The following is a 21,192-nucleotide window of genomic DNA, read 5'->3' on the forward strand; positions in this document are numbered from 1 at the left end:
CATAGAAAATCCTTTAAAATGAGGGCTTGTAAAGGTATTTTTGTTAATTAATTTTGGTAATTAATTATTTCAAAAATGGTTGGGTGTGGCGCGAATGTTCTGGAGAGCGGAAGTTGGAATGGTCTCGCCCCTTCTTGTCTATTAGGTTTCGATAAAAAAAATATGTCCCGAAAGATTTCGGCGGATTGTACAATTGAACCTAGAGCTAAGATTAATACTATTACAAGAATTAATATTAAACTTAACAGTCTTCCGGGTTGAACCGCGTCGATTATCATTGCGCCGAGCTTTCGACATCCTCTTGGATGTCTTACTCAGGGCTTCCGAGGTCTCAGTTTCCCGAGCTTCCAGACCTTACTACACTGATTCATTTATACCATCGATGGTGACGTGGTTTGGGTGGAGGTTGACGTGATTGACGCGGGGGTTGGCGCAAACATTTCTGACACACGTGGCGAACGTATCCATTAATATGTAATGTAAGCCGATTAAAGTATTATTGGTTCTGGGAAAAACATGATTATCACTACTAATAATTGTTTGTTCCCACTAAATCACTAGGTGCTTTACGTTTTAACCTATGCACTATACGCATCTGCATCAAATTCCTTGATAGGGGATTTGAGTGTTCCCGCAAGTCATTGTATTTTTTTATTCTATTTGTAATTTCTTCCTCTACATAAGATATTTCTGCATCTTGATGTAAGACGTTGTTGGTGATATACCATGTTGGATTGGAAACTTTGTATAATTTCTATATTAAAATTTAGTGCTTTTCCCCACCGTTCTATCCCATAGCTCCATACTGGCTTCAACATCGCTTTGTATAGGAGAAATTTATTTTGATTTGTTAACTGGGATTGTTTACCTATTAACCAGTATGTCTCTCACTTTATGACCCAGTTGTTTTCTTTTGGAAAATATGTGTTTTTCCAGGTCAGTTTTCTATCCAGGTGAATCCCAAGGTACTTTACATCATCTTTCTGTAGTATTTGTTTGCGGTTAATACATACATGTGGACATGTCCCTCTACGGGTTTTAAATGTATCTACTTTTGCAGCAGTTCTGGTGTGATGTGTGGATTCTTGTTGGAGCATAAGATCGCCGTATCATCTGCAAATGTAGCTGTTGTTGTGTCAGGTGATGTTGGCAGGTCGGCAGTGTAGAGTAGGTACAGGACAAAACCCAGTTCACTTCTCTGTGGGGTTCTGTTATTTCATTGTCGTATTTGACTCCAAAACGTCTATTTGTAAGGTGTGACTTTAGTAGTGTGTAATAGTCAGCTTATAGAGCAATCCCTGGTGCCATACCTTGTCAAACGCTTGTCCTATGTCTATAAACAGAATGGAGCAATATCTGGATGAATCGAAGTCTTTATTGATTCTGTTTACAATTCGATGTACTTGTTGAATGGTAGAATGTTTCTGCCTGAATCCGAATTGATGAGTTGGAATTATTTTCTCGTCTTCTAGAAGATGTGTTAGTCTTGTTAGTAAAAGTTTTTCGAACACTTTAGGCAGCACTGGTAGTAGGTTGATGGGCCGGTATGATTCCGCCCTTTCAGATGGTTTACCTTGTTTTAAAATGGGTGTTATTTCAGCCACTTTTCATTGTGGTGGGAAATAGCTGATTTTCATTATTAAAATGAATAATTGTGTTCGATATGTATATCCCTTGTTCGGCAGCTCTTGCAATATTTGTCCAGTGATGAGGTCGTACCATTGGACTTTTTTGGGATTGGTACTGAATCTTATTGTGGTTTTTATTTCACTTTTTTTAAATATTTTTTCTGATAATTCTAGCTGGTATGTTTATTCAAGTGCTCGATTTAAAAAAATTAAAGATGAAACTATAGGAAAAGAACACAATGTATGTGAATTTATCTTTACTTTTATTTTAAAGCTTATTTCTAGAACCACTGAACAATAGATATACAGAATGATTGTTAAACTAAAAATAAAGTAAGTAAGGTCGTGTAACCTAACATGAAGCGACCTTAACAAGACTTACCAACTACTTTTATAGCCGGAACTGACGGATTTACGTGCCTTCCGAGGCATAGTGGCAGCTCAGTTGAACTAGAAATTGAAAAATTTGTCGGTGTCGGGATAAAAAAAAATAAAATTTAAATTACGTACACTAAAGTTTTCTTCTGATAAGTGTTTATGGACTGATATACTGTTTGATAACATAAAAAAACATAGAAAATAAGAATGATTTTTAAGATTTTGTTACGACCTTTTTATATTACCAGTAAATTAATATTTTGATTGTAATAAAATTAAATGTACGTACAAGAAGCAACAAAATAGCGAAACGAACGTCACTGGAACCAGTTTGCCAATTTTCTAAAGGCGATTACCGAAAACCAACCAAATTGCATGGTTGTAGCACGAGCTTGCGCTAAGCCGTTGTATATAACGAACTCCACGATGTCGTTCATTTTGCTGGTTTGTTTATTTCCAAACTCACCTTAAGATTAGTATAATGTACGTATTTTTGGAAACTGTACTCTGTAAGATGGCGAATGCGTCAGTAATGGTCCTCCTGAAACAAATTTTAACATAATAATTAACATTTTAGAAGCACCTACAGACTTAACGACAGAAAAGGCTAAAGTTATACAAGACATTCAAGAACCTGTGGTTATTGAAACTGTACAAACACAAAAACCAATTCCGAAAATTCCGGAATCCCAAAAACCGGAAGATGGTAAGTACTATCCACACAAAAGCAATTTTTTCTGATATCGCAACTTTAGCGTAAAAATATACAACATATTTTCCATAAAGATACTTATATAGGCGAGAACGGGGGAATTCCGAGCGGGTAAGAACAAATTCACACAATTTTCATAAAAAGACATAACAAACCGAGATTTAAAGAAAACGAATAGTCCGATTAGTCAAGTATCTATATATATATATATATATATATATATATATATATATATATATATATATATATATATATATATATTATATATATATATATATATATATATATATATATATATATATGTATAATTAATTTGTTAATTTGAAATACAAGTCATGTAATGCAATAATTTTTAAATCATGTCATTTCACGGAATTACCCCATGCAGTGGGTAAATCCGCGCATTGTTGGAAATAACTACGCGCATAATTAAAAATGCTGCAAAGGTTTATTTTTTTTAATAAAACTTGTTAAAACAAAGCAGAAATTAATTTAATAACACAACGTGCATCGGTACCACAGTTCATTGTTTTTACCAAATTCCCCCATATAACACAAATGTTTTACATAGAATTGCCATCTACATCATTAAATTCATCATGGTTGAGAATAAATGTGAGATGGTCTGTCTCAGTCAAAATGAACTGAACAAATATGCGTGTCTAGGATTTTTTGGGAAATGACTGGGAACAACCATTAGATAATGGTTGAGAATAAATGTGAGATGGACCAGGACCTACTGGAAATCCACTGCCACCTTTATCTTCTTTACCGATATAATTTGGTTGAATATGTTACTCTGATAAAACTGGAGCAAATTCTTCATCTGATTTACCTAATTCATCATGGAATTTATCTGAATCCAACGGAAAAAACGCCCGCAGCTTTAAAACCAGATATGGCTTTATCCATTGTCGCCACGTTTAAATAAGCCAAGTTAAATATTTCAGCTAATTTACATCTAACTATTTTTTCAAGCGAATGTGCTCTCATGTATATGTCACACTCTTATTTATAGGCTTTTTTGAAGGGAGCATAAAATGCCAAATCTAGGTGTTGCAGCCTAAGGGAGGTATGGGGAGGTATAGACACCAAACAATGCCATTTTTTTGCACAGATCACTTGATACATAGCTGGAATGATTGTCTAGAATCAAAAATACCGGTTCTTCTTTAAATGGCTTTGCATGGTGTTTCTACCCACTTCGTAAATAACGTCTCATTTATCCAGACATTATCAGAGCATCTATAGAAAGCACTTGTTTGGCTATATCTTTGGAGTTCTTTGGTCATTTTTCTGGAGAATATGAACATTAATGGTACATAAGACCCTGAAGCACTGAATGCACAAAGAATGATAACCGTTTTACCTGTTTCCCAAGAAGTCACTGAACCTACTCGAATTGGCCTTTTTCTCCCAAAATCTTAACTGGCTTTTGTATAGTACTAACACCGGTCTCATCAGTATTATAAATACAGTCTTGAGTAAATTTATATCTATTCATCATAGTTCCAACATTATTAAAAATAATTTTACTTCTTCCAAGTTAAATGCGGTAATTCTATTCAGACTTGTAGCTTCAGGCTGGCGTAACCTGATCTGTGGATTTCACTTAATGAATAGTGCTAACCAATCTCTTTCTGTCGTTTTTTTTCTGCATTAAAAACATGTTTTATATTATTTTTCTCGGTGTAAGCGAACACAAGTCTACGAGGTTCATCTGGAGATACACCAAAAAACATTTTGGATAATTTTAAATGTATTCCATCAATTATCATTCCTGTTTTTCAAAAAATACAGGCTTTGTTCCAACTTTCCTTTTTTGAGTTTGCTATTTTCATTCTATCTCGTAATGTCAACTCTGGTATACCAAAACTTCGTCCATCTTCCCTTATTTTTCGTCCAAATTGCACAGCTTCTATTGCAGCTATTAAATGACATTCTTCATGGCTGGATTTATTGCTTCTTCTATGGTAAGTTCTTGGCATCTAAAATTTAAAATAGTACTATACATTTTATATGGGGTAAATTCGCGATGCGCGGAATTGCCAAAACGTCCAAATTAAAACTTTATGTTTATTAAAGATACATCAATGGAAATTATATTTAAATGATGTAAAAAACTGTTTATTTTACAGGAAATACGGTACTACACTTCTATAAAATTTGGACCTTACGTCGAATAATTTCAGTTGTACGGTTTATGAAAATACACATATACATAAAGTTCATAACATACTAAATTTTGAATTTGTGCACGCACAGCGTCTCGCTCGAGCCATGATATATTTATTTATGGTCTCGAGCCATACGAAGACAGCGGGAAGTGATGCTTAGTAGAGATGGGCTTGCACAGTTTACTCACGGAATTCCCCCGTTCTCCCGTAATACTATTACGTTTGTTTAACGTGTTCATTTACAAGAAAGGATACTCTTGCGGTATTATTTGGTACTAATTATACTTATTATTATTTTACTTTGTTGCACACTTTATCGATTCAGCAAACTCTGGAAGTTTTTTTACCTTTTCTTCCTTTTTCTATATTGAATAACATTTCTTTATATTTCTAATTTTTTTCTAGAGGTTAAGTGGACATGATGTTTCCTTGTCGTACAAGCAAATCCGGCTTGTAACCTCGCCGTGGTGACAAATTTAGAGTTTAAATAATTAGTAAAATGTCCAAGTCAGAAATTACGAAGCCAAATATGCCGATAAATCTTTTTAATTGTTTTCCTTTCTGTTTGAGCTTACAAATATCCTGTATTTAATGATTTAAATACAGTACAATTATTTTTCTATTGTATTCTTCTCCCCTATCTCTCTCTCTCTCCATCTCTCTCTCTCTCCATCTCTCCATCTCTCTCTCTCTCTCTCTTCTCTCTCTCTCTCTCTCTCTCTCTCTCTCTCTCTCTCTCTCTCTCTCTATCTCTCTCTCTATCTCTCTCTCTCTCTCTCTCTCTCTCTCTCTCTCTCTCTCTCTCTCTCTCTCTCTCTCTCTCTCTCTTGTTTCGTTCTTTCATTTATAAAGATAAATTATGTTCCGGTTTCATACCGGACATACAATGATGTAATTTCATAATTTCTTAGTCTGTCCCACTGGTTTTTCCTAATTTATTTTATTGAAATTGGTTTAATAATAACTTTTAACTTCTGTTTTGTTTTTTCTACGACTAATTATTGATTCTTTTATCTAAATTTCTGAAAGTGCTTCCGGAATTTGTCATTTAGTCTGTCATTACCTAGATATATCTCTAATTATACTTTTTTGTACAACGTATTAGCTTGGCAGATTCTAAACCATTGAAAAAAAAATACAATAATTCCTTAAATGTATCCTTAAATTAATTGTTTTTTTTGCAGCCACAGAACAAACTATAGAAGCAGATGAGGTTGTTGAAACTATTGAAGAAGATGCTCCAAAGAGAAGGGTCGTAAAGAAGAAAATAGTGAAAAAGCCTAAAGGAGATACACACGGAACGACAGAGATTCTTTTTGTCGAAGAAGAAGAAATTGAATCTCAACAATCTGTTGTACTTCCAGAAGAAATCGAAGAATTGCCAGAAGAAATAAAAGTCATAGAATCGGTTGAAGATGGTGTAACAAAGAAAACCGTTGTAAAGAAACGTGTTATCAAAAAAGACAAAAAGGAAAGAAAGAAACTACAGAAATTTTAACAGTGGAAGAAGAAGGAAAAGAACCACAAACATCAATTACTGTATATGAAGAAGAGAAACCAAAGGAGGACATTACTTCCGTGCAAGAATTGCCAGAAGAAATAAAAGTTATTGAATCGGTTGAAGATGTGTAACAAAGAAAACTGTTGTAAAGAAACGTGTTATTAAAAAAGACAAAAAGGGAAAGGAAGAAACTACAGAAATTTTAACAGTGGAAGAAGAAGGAAAAGAACCACAAACATCAATTACTGTATATGAAGAAGAGAAACCAAAGGAGGACATTACTTCCGTGCAAGAATTGCCAGAAGAAATAAAAGTTATTGAATCGGTTGAAGATGGTGTAACAAAGAAAACCGTTGTAAAGAAGCGTGTTATCAAAAAAGACAAAAAGGGAAAGAAAGAAACTACAGAAATTTTAACAGTGGAAGAAGAAGGAAAAGAACCACAAACATCAATTACTGTATATGAAGAAGAGAAACCAAAGGAGGAAATTACTTACTTGCAAGAACTACCAGAAGAAGTTCAAGTAGTTGAATCTATTGAAGACGGAAAATTAAAGAAAACTAAGGTTAGTAAACGTATAATTAAAAAAACAAAAGGGCAAGAAACAAGAAACTACTGAAATTGTGACTGTTGAAGAAGACGGTAAGATCTTAGAACCTACTGTCACAGTTGTAGAAGAGGAAGTACCAGAAGAAGAGTTACTAGAAGAAAAACCAGAGGTAGCCATAATAGAAGCACTTCCCGAAGAAATTACAGTTACGCAAGTAGACACCAAAGAAGGACCTCGAAGGAAAATAATTAAAAAGAAAGTATTGCGCAAACAAAAAGGAGATAAACAAGAATTAACAGAAATATTAACAGTAGAAGAAGAGGGCAAGGCACCACAAACTTCAGTAACTATTATCGAAGAACCTATTATTGAAGAAGAAACTAAACCGACAATTATAGAACTACCAGAGGAGATAACTGTAACTGAAACAGTAGAAGACGGAATTCCTAAGAAAACAGTTGCCAAAAAGCGTATAATAAAGAAACAAAAAGGCAACAAACAGGAAGTAACAGAAATTTTAACTGTTGAAGAAGAGGATAAACAACCGCAAACTAGCATTACTATAAGTGAAATAATAGCTCCAAATGAAATTCCTGTAGAGGATATAACAGAAACCGTTGTTGTTGAAGAAACTCCTGAAGAAATAACCACAGCCCAAATCACCACTGAAGAAGGTATAAAGAAACAAATAATAAAAAAGAAAACGTTAAAGAAGAAAAAAGATGACAAAGAAATTACGACAGAATTTTGGTTGTTGAAGAAGAAGGCAAAGAGCCTCAAGTATCAGTGGTCGTACACGAAGAAGAAGTAAAAGAAGTTAACAGACAAAGAAGAAAATTAAAAAGAAACCAAAAGAACCAGAGCAAAAACTTATCACGGAAGACAATATTTTGTTTGTTCCTACACTTGCTAAAAAAGATACTACTGAAGGGGTGGAAGAATTGATTCAAATAGAACTTTTGAAAAAAGCATTAGCTCTACCAACAGTAGAAGTTCCTCGAGATGAAAGCGAAGAAGTAGTAATTATAGGAAAGCCAGAAGTGCTTGAAGAATTGCCAGAACACATCCAAATAATAGAAACCGAAGACAAAGAAGGCAGACCTCAAAAGACAACGGTAAGAAAGAGAATTTTGAGAAAGAAAAAGACGATAAAACTGAAATAACTGAAATACGTACCGTAGAAGAAGAAGGAAAACAGCCCCAAACCTCTATTGTTATCGAAGAAATTCCAAACGATGAACAACTTGCCGAAGAAGAACAACCGGAATATATGCCAGTTGCAACAGTTATTGAAATGCCGGAAGAAATTGAAACTAAAATAGAGGATAACAAGAAAATCATCGTAAAGAAGAAAATCATGAAAAAACGTAAAGGTCATAAAGAAGAAATTACTGAAATAGTAACTAGGGAAGAAGAAGGTAAAAAACCACAAACATCGGTTGTAATTCAAGAAATAGTTGTTCCAGAAGAAAACTTAACTGAAGATGAATTAGAGTACATTATAGAACTACCTGAGGATGTAAAATTAATAGAAAAGGTCACACCAGTCGGTGTCGAAAAGACTACAGTCAAACAGAGGATTGTTAAACATCGTAGAGGTAGTAAGTTGCAAACGACAACCTTAACAACCAAAGAAGAAGAAGGAAAGGAACCACAAACATCGGTTGTTATTGAAGAAGATGATATATTTGAAGAAATCCCAAAAGCACCTTTGTTGTACCAGAAACAGTAATCGAGAATTACCAACTGAAGTGAAGATTGTAGAAACAGTAGATAAACACGGAAAACCTAAGAAACAGGTCGTAGAAAAAAGAACTCTTAAAAAACGAAAAGGTAGTAAGGAAGAAATTATAAAGATTGAAATAGTTAAGGAAGAAGACCGAAAGCCTCAAGGTTCAGTAATAATTGAAGAAATAGATACTGATGAAACAACTTTACTTTAGAACCCACTTACATCGAAGATACTCCTGAGGAAGTTACAGTGGTAGAACATATCGACAAGGAAGGTGTACCTAAAAAACAAATTTCTAAAAAGAAAGTGATCAAGAAAAGAACAGGCAATAAAGAACAAACCACTGAAATATTTACTGTGATAGAAGAAGGAGAATTACCAAAAACAACAGTGATTACCGAGGAGCATGAAATAACAAGTGAGATGGTAGAAACAATACCTACGATAGCAGCTGTACTACCATCATACATAGAAGAACTGCCAGAAGAAGTTATTATATCCAAAGCACAGGTTCACGAAGGAGAACAAACTACAAAAATAGTAAAAGGAAATTTAAGAAACCTAAAGGAGATAAAGACGAGATAATTGAAATTGTTTGTATTGAAGAGGAAGGTAAAAACGCCACAATATAGCATAGTCCTTGAGGAAGAAATTACGGAACCGGAAATATCCAAAGTAAAGAAATTAAAGAAAAGAAACCCAAGGAAGAAAAACCCGAGGAAGCAAAATTAGAAGAAGAAATAGTGGTAGAAGAAGAAAAGCCCAAAATTAAGAAGATTAAGAAAAAGGAGCCCGAAGAAATAAAACCTATTGAAGAACAAGAGGTAATAGAGGAACAGGAAAAACCTAAACCCAAAAAAGTGAAGAAGAAAGTACCGACTGAAGAGAAACCCGATAAAAAAGAAACACCTGTAGAAGAAGAAGAAGATTTACAAGTAGAGGAACTTACAGAAGAAAAACTAGATAAGGAAACTCCAGAAGATGAAGAAATAATAGAGGGGGAAGAAACTAAAGAGCAAAGGATAATAAAAGTCAAGAAAGTTAAAAAGAAGCCTAAGGAAAAAACCGACGAGGATAAGCCTGAAGAACAAAAACCCGAAGAAGAGCAACAAGTAGATAAATTACCTGCAGAAAAGAAAAAGCTTAGAAGAGAGCTTTCGGTGCTTATGCCTATCGAAAGGAACGAGATTAAACCACAAAAACTTAAAATAGTTGAAAGTAAAGATGTACCCTTATTTGGAGATATTAAACTGAAAAAAACCAAAAGTAGTGCAAAGAAAAGAACAGAAAGTTAAAAAACAAAAATTCTTACTTAAAAGCAGGATAAACTTTATCGAATTCCCCCTAAGAATGAAAGTGAACGACTACCACGAATTTCACTACTAGAACCTGTCTATAGAGACAACGGTGTGTTATCAAGGAATGTTAAAGAAGCTGAGAAAGTTCCAAAAACGAAGAAGAGAAGGCTCAGAGACAAAGATTTAGATTTTAAGAATCTAGAACAGCTGGATCTTGAATTAGATGACTTAAAGAAGAAAGAATTAGAAAAAGTTGATGAAGCTTTTAAATATGAAGGTAAACCACGAAAAAAATCAGTCGCTGAAGAAGAACCGAAAAAAATTACTAAACAGAAAGGAAAAATACCTGAAAAAGAAGAGGTGGATGAGATAATTAAACTAAAGTCTGTTCCAGAGAAACCGGTAGAACAGGAAGAACAACCGGAAAAGCCGAAAATTAAGAAACCACCGAAAGAGAGTGTGCCTAAGGTAAAAGAGGAGACGGACGAACCAGACAAAATTAAATTTGAACCGTTTGACATTGATAGAGAAGAAGTAGAATTAGAAAAACCAGAGCCAATAGAATTCGACAAAGAAGATGAGAAAGAACCTGTGCCTGAACCCAAAAAGATTCCTAAAAAGAAAAAAGTTAAACCTTCGCCAGAAACAGAAGAGATTACAATTATAAAAGGAATTCCAAAGCCAAAGGAGGAACCTGAAGAAGAAGATATTAATCTTAAATACAAACAAAAGCCTAAGCCTGAACCAGCTCCAGAAGATATTACTTTAAAACCATTTAAAAAAGAGGAAGATCAAGAAGTATTAAAACCAGAAACAGATGATAAAATCAGTCTTCCTAGAATGCCCACAAGTGAAGAAATAACTGATGATACTGTAAAAACTAAGCAACCAACCAAAAAGAAGGTTAAAAAGATCAAGCCCAAGTCACAAGAACCCACATCTGCAGTTCCAGAGGATCAACCAGAGGAAATAATTATCGAGGAAGAAAAGGAACAAGAAGACCAAGATACGTTACCGAAAGTTATTGAAGAAGTTACTACAGAAAAACTAGAAACAGAAGTTGTTATTGAAGAAATTGCAGAAGAGCTTAAGCCTGAGGAACTAGAAGAAATTCCAGTCGAAGATCAAAAGACTGCAGTAGACAAAATAAAGAAAAAGACTATTATCAAAAAGAAGAAACAGAAGGATATTTTAAAATCAACTGAAGAGGACATAGAATCTTCAGAAGGAATAGTATCTCAAGAACTCGAAGAAGAGGTAATTACAGAAGAAAAAATAGAGCTTGTAGCTGAAGAAACCACAAGTAAACTTCAGCAGTCAACTGTAACTGTTGTGGAAGAGCCCGTTAATCTGAGCGAAATTAAACTAAAGAAACCAAAAACACCAAGAAAGATTGAACCAAAAACAACCAAAACTCCTAAATTTTTATTAAAAAGCAGAATAGTTCACGTTCCATTCCCACCAGAAAAAGAAGCTAATTCTATTCCTGGAATCAAAGAACTTCCTCCTGTGTACAGGGACAATGGTGTTTTGTCCAGAAATTTAAAAGAATCTGAAAAAGTTCCCAAAAAGAAACGTGTCAGGGTTAAAGACATTGAAAGAGAAATTAAATCCTTAGAAAAACTGGACAAAGATTTCGAAGATTCTAAAAAGGGTCTCGAAAAGGTTGATGATGAATATAAGACACCTAGGCAACCAAAAGAAAAGCCAGAAATAACTGAAAATGAAGCAAAACCGCTAAAAATTGGAAAGGGAAAATTACCTGAAGATGAAGAACAAGAAAAACCAGTCAAACTTAAGAAAATCCCTAAGAAGCCTTCTGAGGAAGAAAAGTCGGAACCAGAAAAAGTACCTAAAGTGAAAGATGACCAACCAACCTCAGTCAAAGTTGAAGATGAGGAAAGTCCGAAATTAGCACCATATCAACTCAAGATTTCGAAAAGGATGATATAGAACTTGAAAAGTATGTACCTGCAGAAGACGAAGAAAAACCAGATAAAGAAACTACCTGAAGAAATTACTAAAAAACCTAAAAGTCGAAAGCAAAACCAAAACCTGAAACTGAAGAAATCACATTAGAATTGGGCAAAGGAAAACCAAAGGAAGAAGACGAAAGCCCTGAAATTAAAAATAAATATAAACAAAAGCCAAAACCGGAAGAAGTCGTTGACAAACCTGGACTTAAACCGTTCAAAAAAGCAGATGATAACGAGACATATACAGTAATTGTTGAAGAACCAAAAGAACCATTAAAATCTACAGTACAACTGATTGACGAAGAAGAAGAAGAAGAGGAAAAAGTTACTACAATCAAAAAGAAAACTAAAAAGATTAAGGTACCTAAAAAACCTAAAGATGTGAAACTTGACGGTACTGAGGAAATAGAAGACGTTCCTGAAGAAAGTGAAATTGAAACACCCAAACCAAACGAAGAAATTCCAGAAGAACAGAAAGTTGAGGAACAAAAGGAACCTGAAAAATTAGAAGAGAAAATCCCAATACCTACACTTATAGAAGAGACTGTTGAAGTCCATAAAAAGGAAACAGTAAAGGTGAAAAAACCCAAAACGAAAAAAACCAGCACCTGATACTTCCGAAATTACAGAAGCGTCTGTAGAAGAAAAACCAATAAAGTTGATGATAAAACGTAACAATGCTAGCAAACCTCAACAACCTATAATAACTGAGACAGTTCCGGAATTTGCTGAGATAAAACTGAAAAAACCAAACCGGTCAAGCAGGAGAAAAAGCCAGAAAAAGTAATGCCTAAGTTTATGCTCAAAAGTAGAATTAACTACGTTGATTTTCCACCATTATCAGAAACAGAAAAGAAACTAATAATAACGGAGTTAGAGCCTGTTTATAGAGAAAACGGTGTATTATCAAGAACTATGGAAGAAGCGCAAAAGGTTAAACCTAAAAAGAAGAAAGTTACAAGAATCAAAGAATTAGAGAAATTAGACAAGGAATTTGAAGAATTGAAAAAATCTGAACTTGAAAAAGTGGACGATGCATTCAAAGAAAAACCAAAGACGAAGAAAAAATCTAAACCTGTATTAATGAAATAGTTAAAGTAGAGGTGATAGCACAAAAACCGAAAATAATTGAAGTAAAAGAAGAACCCATTAACCTTGCGGATATCAAATTAAAGAAGTCCAGAGTTCCCGAAAAGAAAGAGGAAAAATCAGTAAAAATACCAAAACTAAAGTTAAAAAGCAGAATAAACTGATAGAATTTCCTCCTTTGTCCGAAATATTGCAAAAATTACAAATTACATCAATTGGTTCTATGAGAGAAAATGGAATACTTTCAAGGAACATCGAAGAAGCCAAGAAAATCAAGAAAATCAAACGCAAAATTAATCCAAAGAAGAATCTCCTGAGAAAATCGAACTTGAGAAAGTTGATTTCGAAATTGAAGAACCTGAACAACCAAAACCTGAGGAAATTCCCGAACAGATTAAGTTTGCCAGAACACCTAAAGAACCTGTTGAACAAGAAGAAGAAACACCTATTACTATTAAAATCGGTAAAGGTAAAGTTCCTGTTCCCGAAACTCCCGAAGAAAATGTTACTTTAAAGAAAACACCAAAGAAACCTACACCAGAAGAAGAAGTAGCAAAGGAAAAACGTAAACCGAAACTTGAAAAAGAAGAAACGGTACCAGAAGAAATAGAACCAAAAGAAAGTAAAGATAAAATCGACTTTAAACCATTTGATATCGATCGCGATGACATCGAAAAAGAGGAGTACGTCAAACCTGAGGAAGAAGACGAAGAGCCAGAAAAGCCTTTGAAAGATAAACCAAAATATGTCAAGAAAAAGAAAACCAAACCTCTTCCAGAAACTGAAGAAACCATTTTACAGAAAGGTGAACCCAAGAAACCCAAAGAAGAAGAGCCCGAAGAAGTTAAATTTAGAATACCCTAAAAAAGATAAACCAGAAGATATTACAGATGGTATTAAGTTAAAACCTTTCAAAAAGAAAATGAACAAGAAATTTTCACTATCACTGAAGATATACCGGAGAAACCAACACAAAAGGTAATATACATTAAAGACGAAGATGAAGAAAGTGACATAGAACTAGAACTAGAAAAACCCAAAAAGAAAATTGTAAAAAAAATAAAAAAGAAAAAGGAGGGGCCTATAGATACAGAAAAGATTACGGTTGAAGAAATTAATGAAGAACCTTTAGTTAGAGAAGAACCTGAAGAAATTATTGAAGAAGAAAAGGAAACTCTACCTGACGTACCAGAAAAAGTTATTGAGGAAGAAAAGCCAATAGAGCATGTCAAACAGAAAGATAAAAAAGAAGACCTTAAACCAGAAAAAGAAGAAACTCCCAAAGAACCAGAAAAACTAGATGAGATTAAACTGAAGAAACCTAAACCCAAACCAAAGCCTGTTGAAAAACCTAAGGTAAAGAAAGATTTTAAGCCTAGACTAAAGAGTAGAATAAATTATGTAGATTTTCCACCTACACTACATATTCCCAAAATAACTGAAATGAATACGATTAGGGGCAATGGGGAAATATCTCGAAACATTAAAGAAGCCGAGAAAATACTTAAAACTAAGAGAAGGAAGTTAAAAGATACCAATAAAGAAATGCCTGATTTAGAAAAACTTGATTTGGAATTTGATGAATTAAAGAAACAAAAGCCCGAAGAAGTGGATGAATTATACAAATATGAAAAGAAAGATAAAGAGAAACCTGAAGTACCGGAAACTACGATTCCGCTTAAAAAACAAAAAGGCAAAATACCACAAAATGAGGAAGAGGTGGAAGAAGTTAAACTTAAGCGCAAACCGTCCATACAAAAAGAAGATGTTGTTGAAGAAACTGTGAAAGAAGTCAAACCCACCCCCGAAGATAGTAAAGTCGATGAGAAGAAAAAAGAGGCCTCTCCTGAACGAATGTCTATTGAACCGTTTGATATAGAAAGGGAATCTCCAGAAAAAGAAACAATTAGAACTTCCTGAAATTGAAAAAGAAAAGCCAGAGGAACCTAAAAAGAAGAAAACTAAACCAAAACCAAAAGATCAAGAAAAACCTGCAGTTGAGCCGGAAGAAATAGTTTTGGTTAAAGGAAAGCCTAAGGAACCTAGTCCAGAAGAGGAAACAGACGTCAAATTCAAAATACCTGTAAAAGACAAACCTGAAACTGAAGAAGAAGTTGTACAAGAAGTACAGTTAAGTAAAAAAACCAGAGGACAGTAAAGTCAAAGAAGAACAGAAATTGAAATCACTATCCCTGGAACCAAAGTTACAGATGAAACCGAGACAAAAGAAAGAGAAGAAATTTCGGTTAAAATTAAAAAGAAATTAACCTAAAGACAAAGTAAAAGAACCTGAAGTAGCTCCAACTGAAGAAGAGGTACAGCCAACACCTAAAGTTGAAGATATAGAAGAAAGTGAAACCATAATTAAACCTAAACCTGATGATAGGGAAGAAGTTACAATCAAAAAACCTAAGCCAAAACCTAAAAAAGAAGAGGAAGATGAAGCGGAAATAACCGTTAAAAAAATTATTCCTATTCCAACAGAAGAACAGAAAGAAGAGACTGAAGTTGAAGCAGAATTTGTAATCAAACCTAAGCCTGAAGAAAAAGAGGATCAGGAGACTATTAGCATCAAGAAACAAAAACCTAAACCTACAGAAGAAGAAGAAGCAAGCGCAGAAATTACCGTCAAAAAGATTATACCTGTCCCAGACGATAAAAAGGAGGAAAATGAAGAGGAAGCAGAAGTTACAATAAAGCCTAAACCAAAGGAAACGGTTGAAGAGGAAACTGTTAAAATTAAAAAGCGTAAACCAAAACCTAAGGAGGAAGATGAGGAGAAGGTAGAAATAACTATTAAAAAACCTATCCCTGTTGATAAGGAAGATGAGAAAGAAGAGGTTGAAGCTGAAGTAACAATAAAACCCAAACCAGAAGAAAGTAAAGATGAAAAGAGAAGTCAGATGTAGAAGCAGAGGTTGTGCTAAAACCTAAACCTGAAGAAAAAGAGGATAAAGAAGAAGTCACTATTAAAAAACTTACTCCGAAACCCGAAAAAGAGGAAGACGATGTTGCAGAAATCACCATTAAAAAAGTTACTCCACATCCCCAAGAAGATCATAAAGAAGATACAGAGGTAGAAGCTGAAGTTATAATAAAGCCAAAACCTGAAGAAGAGGAAGAGGTTACCATTACTAAACCCAAAACAAAACCGAAACAAGAAGATGAGGGTGAAGACCAAATTACAATTAAAAAAGTAGTCCCTGTGCCCAAGAAAGACGAGAAAGAAGATACAGAAGTTAAGACTGAAGTAACAATAAAACCTAAACCTGAAGAGAAAGAGGAAGTTACAATTACTAAGCCCAAAACTAAACCGAAACGAGAAGATGAAGGAGAAGATGAAATCACAATTAAAAAAGTAGTTCCTATACCTAAGGAAGATGATAAAGAGGATACAGAAATCGAGACTGAAGTAACAATAAAGCCAAAACCCGAAGAGGAAGAAGATGTTACCATTACTAAGCCCAGAACTAAACCGAAACAAGAAGATGAAGGTGAGGACCAAATTACAATTAAAAAAGTAGTCCCTGTGCCCAAAGAAGATAAGGAAGAAGATACGGAAGTTGAAACTGAAGTAACAATAAAACCTAAAACTGAGGAAGAAACTGAAATCTCTATCAAAAAACCAAAACCGAAACCAAAAGTGGAAGAGGAAGATGAAGCTGAAATTACTATCAAGAAATTTGTCCCTGAACCCGAAGTTGAAACTGAAGAGGAAGTAAAAGTCGAAATTAAGAAACCCAAATCAAAAAAGAAACCAAAGGTACAAAAAGACGAGGAGGTTGAAGTTACAGTGGAAGTAAAGCCAAAGGTGGAAGAAGAAGCAGAGGCCACTATTCAGAAAACAAAAGATATACCCAAAGTTGAAGATGAAGGTGATGATGAAATCACAATTAAAAAACATGTTCCAGTAAAAGACGATGAAGATGACGCCAAAATAAGAGAAGAGAAAGAGGAAGACGTAGAATTAACATTAAAACCAACTAAAAAGCCACCTGTAACTGAGGATGAAGCAGAAGCAACAGTGAAAAAATATGAAGTTATCGACGATAAACCTGAAGAAGAGACTGAGGAAATAGCTAAAGTAACTATAAAGAAGAAACCAAAAGAAAAATCACCTGAATTGGAAGATGTCGAAGCAGAAATTAGATTAAAGCCAAAAGAACAACCTGTAGAGACAGAAGAAAAAAGCTGACATAATCGTTAAAAAACCATTACCTAAAGAGCCTTCTGTTGAAGAGCAATCCGAAGAAATCACTGTTCAAAGGTTAAAACCTGTTAGGAAAGCGTCCAAACCAGAAATCCCAGAGGAAGAAACTATCGAAACTGTTACATTTAGGCCAAAATCGACAAAAACAAAAGAAGACGTTGAAACAGAATTTAAAATATCTTTGGATCAATACGCAGAAGAGGAAATATCTCTTTCAACAAAAGTCAAACTCAAGAAACAAAAACCTTTGACTTATTCTGAAGAAACTGCTGAAGATACTGTAAAAGTTACTCAAGAAGTAGACGATGACGGACCAGTCATCGAAGAAATTATTGATGAAGACGATGAAGTTGCTCCTGAAGATGATGACGTCTCAGAGAGTTTCCACATCGCATTTAAACGACGACCATCGAGAAAATACTCAGTCGTCGAAGAAAATGAAGAAGAAATCAGCTTCAAGAAACCTATTAAACAAGTTGATTTTGAAGAAGAAGGAAGCTTCACGGTTAAACCGAAGAGAAAGGAATCTGTTACCTTTGACGCAGGTTTGTTATTATTTTTAGTTTTATAGACAAAAATATAATACCTATATTTACATTTTCTTAGAACCTGTATCCCTAAGCATTACAAAAGAAAGGGAAGTCGTAGAAGACGTCATTCACGAAGAAGAAGTGGAAGTAGGAGATGTATACTATTCTATTACGATATACGATGCTGAAGCAGATCAAGCCATAGATATGGTTGAAGGAGAAAAGGTGTATGTCATGGAAAATCCAGATTCTGGTTGGTGGTTGGTCAAAAAACATTTAACCGAAGAGACAGGCTGGGTGCCTGCGAAAATTTTAATGAATGAAGAACAGTATGCACAATATGTACAAAAGAAATTAAACGAGAAGATTGACAAACTTCCTGTATTTGAAAGTAAGTGACTTTTTATATTTATTTTGGTATTGTGTTTTTTATTATTAATGATAAAAGATTTAGTATTAAATGATAAAATTGATGAAAAAATAATATAAAACTGATAAAAGGAAGACATTAAAAAAAATTTAAACATATCGACGGTTGAAAGGTAAGATGTTGTTACCAACAAAGAAACTTTTTTCAGAAAATAGAAAAACGTTCCATTTAAGTAATGTTACGAGGAATTACACTAATAATAATTGTATCCTGAAATCCCGAAACTAGTGATATACAGAACTCTTATCAAGTCCATCCTCACCTACGCGTCGGAAACATGGACGATGACAAAGAGCGATGAAGAACGTTTAAGATGCTTTGAACGTAAAATCCTCCAGCATATCTATGGAGGAGTACAAAAGGGAGGATTATGGCGTAGACGCTATAATTTCGAACTTTACCGCCTGTATGACAAACCTGTTATTATTAGGTCCATCAAAATAAACCGGCTGCGGTGGTTAGGTCACATAGAGAGAATGAATGAGATGGAGCCGCCAAAACATATTTATAACCAAAGAATAGATGGAGTGAGAAGGAGAGGCAGACCCAGAGCACGATTTAAGGATCAGGTGGAGGAAGACTTGAGAATGTTGGGAGTACGAAACTGGAAAGCCAAGGCGAAGAATAGGAGAGAATGGAGACTTATCCTTGAGCAGGCTAAGACCCACCATGGGTTGTGGAGCCAATGATTGAATTTTTGATTTACCACCTCTGAAACCAGCCTGGTATTTTCCTCCTATCCGTTCTGCATATGGCGCCATACGGTGACATAGTACTGTGGAAAATATTTTATACGCTGCATTTAGAAGCGTAATTCGTCTGTGGATAGAGCATTCAAAGATATTTCCTTTTTTGTGTATGGTGCAAAGTATTCCAATATTCTAATCATTGGGGAGGGATTTCTGTGTATATATTTTTTTTATAAGCTGCTATAATGCCATTATGGTATCGTGGCCAACTTCTTTATATAGTTCAGCTGGGAGATTATATATTCCAGGCGATTTGTTTCTGGCTAGTCTGTAATTGCGTCTTTAACTGCATTTTTTGCGTTAATCTAGAGATAAATTAGCATTAGTTGTACAAAGGGTTTTAACAGGAATACTACAGTTTTTAACAAAAAAAAAAAGTTTTACTGTAATTTTTGGCTTACATGTTACTTGTACATGTCTAGAGATTCCATGTGGGGTATATTTTTTAAATAAGGTACATCTTTAACAGAATTCATTAGATGTCCCCCTTTCATATAATGTAAAGTTATACATTGCGTATTTCTTTAAATAATACAGAAGCATATTGTCACCATGAAGAGTATTCAAAACTTTTTGAAGATCAAAGGAAACCAATAAAAAGTTTTAATCTGTTTTAGATCTTTATTTGATGTGCTTTGAACAGAGGCAGCCACAATTTTTTTTTATCTATGTAAGATGCAAAACTTTCTGATTGCCTGCTTCGCATATTGCACACTTATTTTGTTTAGGAATATGGATCGCAATATTGTAGTCACTAAAAATTCTTAGAAACACTCTGTCACCTGTCATATCTGTCACGGGTGTTATCCCTACGAACAGTTCGTATTAATTTAATGAACATTTTAGGGGCGTCTTTTTTTCTTCTCAGATTTTTTTTAAACGTATAGGACAACATTCTATAAGAGACGTCCAACGTTTTTAAAAGAAACTGAAGATAAACTTTTACCTTTTCAATGTTAAGTGGTATATACTATTTGAAAGTACTTTCACTTGCCCCTTAACATAAGCTCTGGCTTTTGGCGATTCAGTCAAACAAGATACTATAAAATGTCTCTTATCTTCATTGCTAGGAAACCAGTAATTCTTAAAGAGATTTGTCCTTCTTCATCAAAGTTTACCTTACAACAATTTGGGAAATTTTCTTTGCGTGTTAAGGCGAAGCTTCTGTTGTCTCATTGGCTTTTTTTGTCTTAAAGATACTGCTTCTGGCTTCTCCTTTTTCTTTGATTGATTTTCGCAACTCAGTTTTATTTTGTTTAATATTTTTTTTTCTCTACTTATAAGGTTTTCATCATTTTCAGTCTCTATTTCTACAACATTTTGTACATTTTCTAGCAAATTATTATACACGCACAAGCAAAAGGAGGTAAGTAACTAAAATTGTTGTTACCTGCACGGGAACATCATACACCTGATGCTCACGCCATACAGACTTGACTGATAAAAGGCTGTATTACACTTACAACATTTTACTTGACATAATCATTATGTGGCTTACATCAAATAAAAACGTTAGAGTAATAATTATTGCAGTCATATTTTGGTTACAATATTTTACCTTTCAACCGTCGATATATTTTAACAAGTAATATTTTATACGAGAAGAAATATTCACATCCCATTAAACCAGCCATTTTATTACACATATTTCGCCATTTTTAGCTCGTCAGATAGACCTGCTAGGTTGTGAGAGAATGAGAAATATTTCCCTTCGTATATAGGTGGTTAATACAAAATCTTCATTCATTTACTGGCTGGTGTAATCTGGTTTCAATAGAAGCAAACCTACTACATTGACATACTCTGTCGCTCTAGTCCAGAGGACACTAGATGGCGCCTAAAGAAAACTTCTTCATCTTCTTTTAATGTAGACATGACTCTGTCTGTTTTTCAATGTGCCTCCAGTAAGTTGTCGTTCCATCGTTTTCGTGGTCTTCCTACTGATCGTCTTCCTATTGGGGAACCAATATCATAGATCATATTCCTATATGATCTAAAGAAAATTTGGGTGTGGCAAAAGAAGTGGTAAATCAGGACAAAATCAAATGGACAATAAACATTTGAGCTATGTAAATCACCGTATCCAGAAGATATCTACCCAATACTTCTAGTCAAAGTTTTAACTCAGTTTTAACTTGACTCGGGAACTACTAGTACGGCTTTCAACCCAGAAGATGAACAGTAAATGAGATTTTTACGGCAAGGAAAGCAGTTGGGAATTCAAGAAGGATT

General features: G+C 34.3%; 1 protein-coding gene across 1 annotated transcript in view; it reads left to right on the plus strand.

Annotated features, from left to right (window-relative positions):
- LOC140451278 (uncharacterized) overlaps positions 1–21,192 on the plus strand; it is an 862,244-nt gene that overhangs the window by 823,712 nt on the left and 17,340 nt on the right. Inside the window, 22 exon segments of the mRNA XM_072545021.1 lie at positions 2,584–2,712; positions 6,080–6,390; positions 6,548–6,961; positions 6,993–7,753; positions 7,997–8,674; positions 8,784–8,839; positions 8,890–9,096; positions 9,324–9,931; positions 9,933–10,011; positions 10,014–11,900; positions 11,903–12,504; positions 12,611–12,706; positions 12,709–12,906; positions 13,185–13,191; positions 13,346–13,887; positions 13,889–13,972; positions 13,975–14,959; positions 15,039–15,195; positions 15,311–15,921; positions 15,957–17,173; positions 17,223–17,796; positions 17,858–18,172. Of these exon segments, the coding sequence (XP_072401122.1) occupies positions 2,584–2,712; positions 6,080–6,390; positions 6,548–6,961; positions 6,993–7,753; positions 7,997–8,674; positions 8,784–8,839; positions 8,890–9,096; positions 9,324–9,931; positions 9,933–10,011; positions 10,014–11,900; positions 11,903–12,504; positions 12,611–12,706; positions 12,709–12,906; positions 13,185–13,191; positions 13,346–13,887; positions 13,889–13,972; positions 13,975–14,959; positions 15,039–15,195; positions 15,311–15,921; positions 15,957–17,173; positions 17,223–17,796; positions 17,858–18,172 (10,518 nt within the window).

The sequence above is a fragment of the Diabrotica undecimpunctata genome, chromosome 9 (assembly GCF_040954645.1).
Source record: "Diabrotica undecimpunctata isolate CICGRU chromosome 9, icDiaUnde3, whole genome shotgun sequence".
Taxonomy (NCBI): domain Eukaryota; kingdom Metazoa; phylum Arthropoda; class Insecta; order Coleoptera; family Chrysomelidae; genus Diabrotica; species Diabrotica undecimpunctata.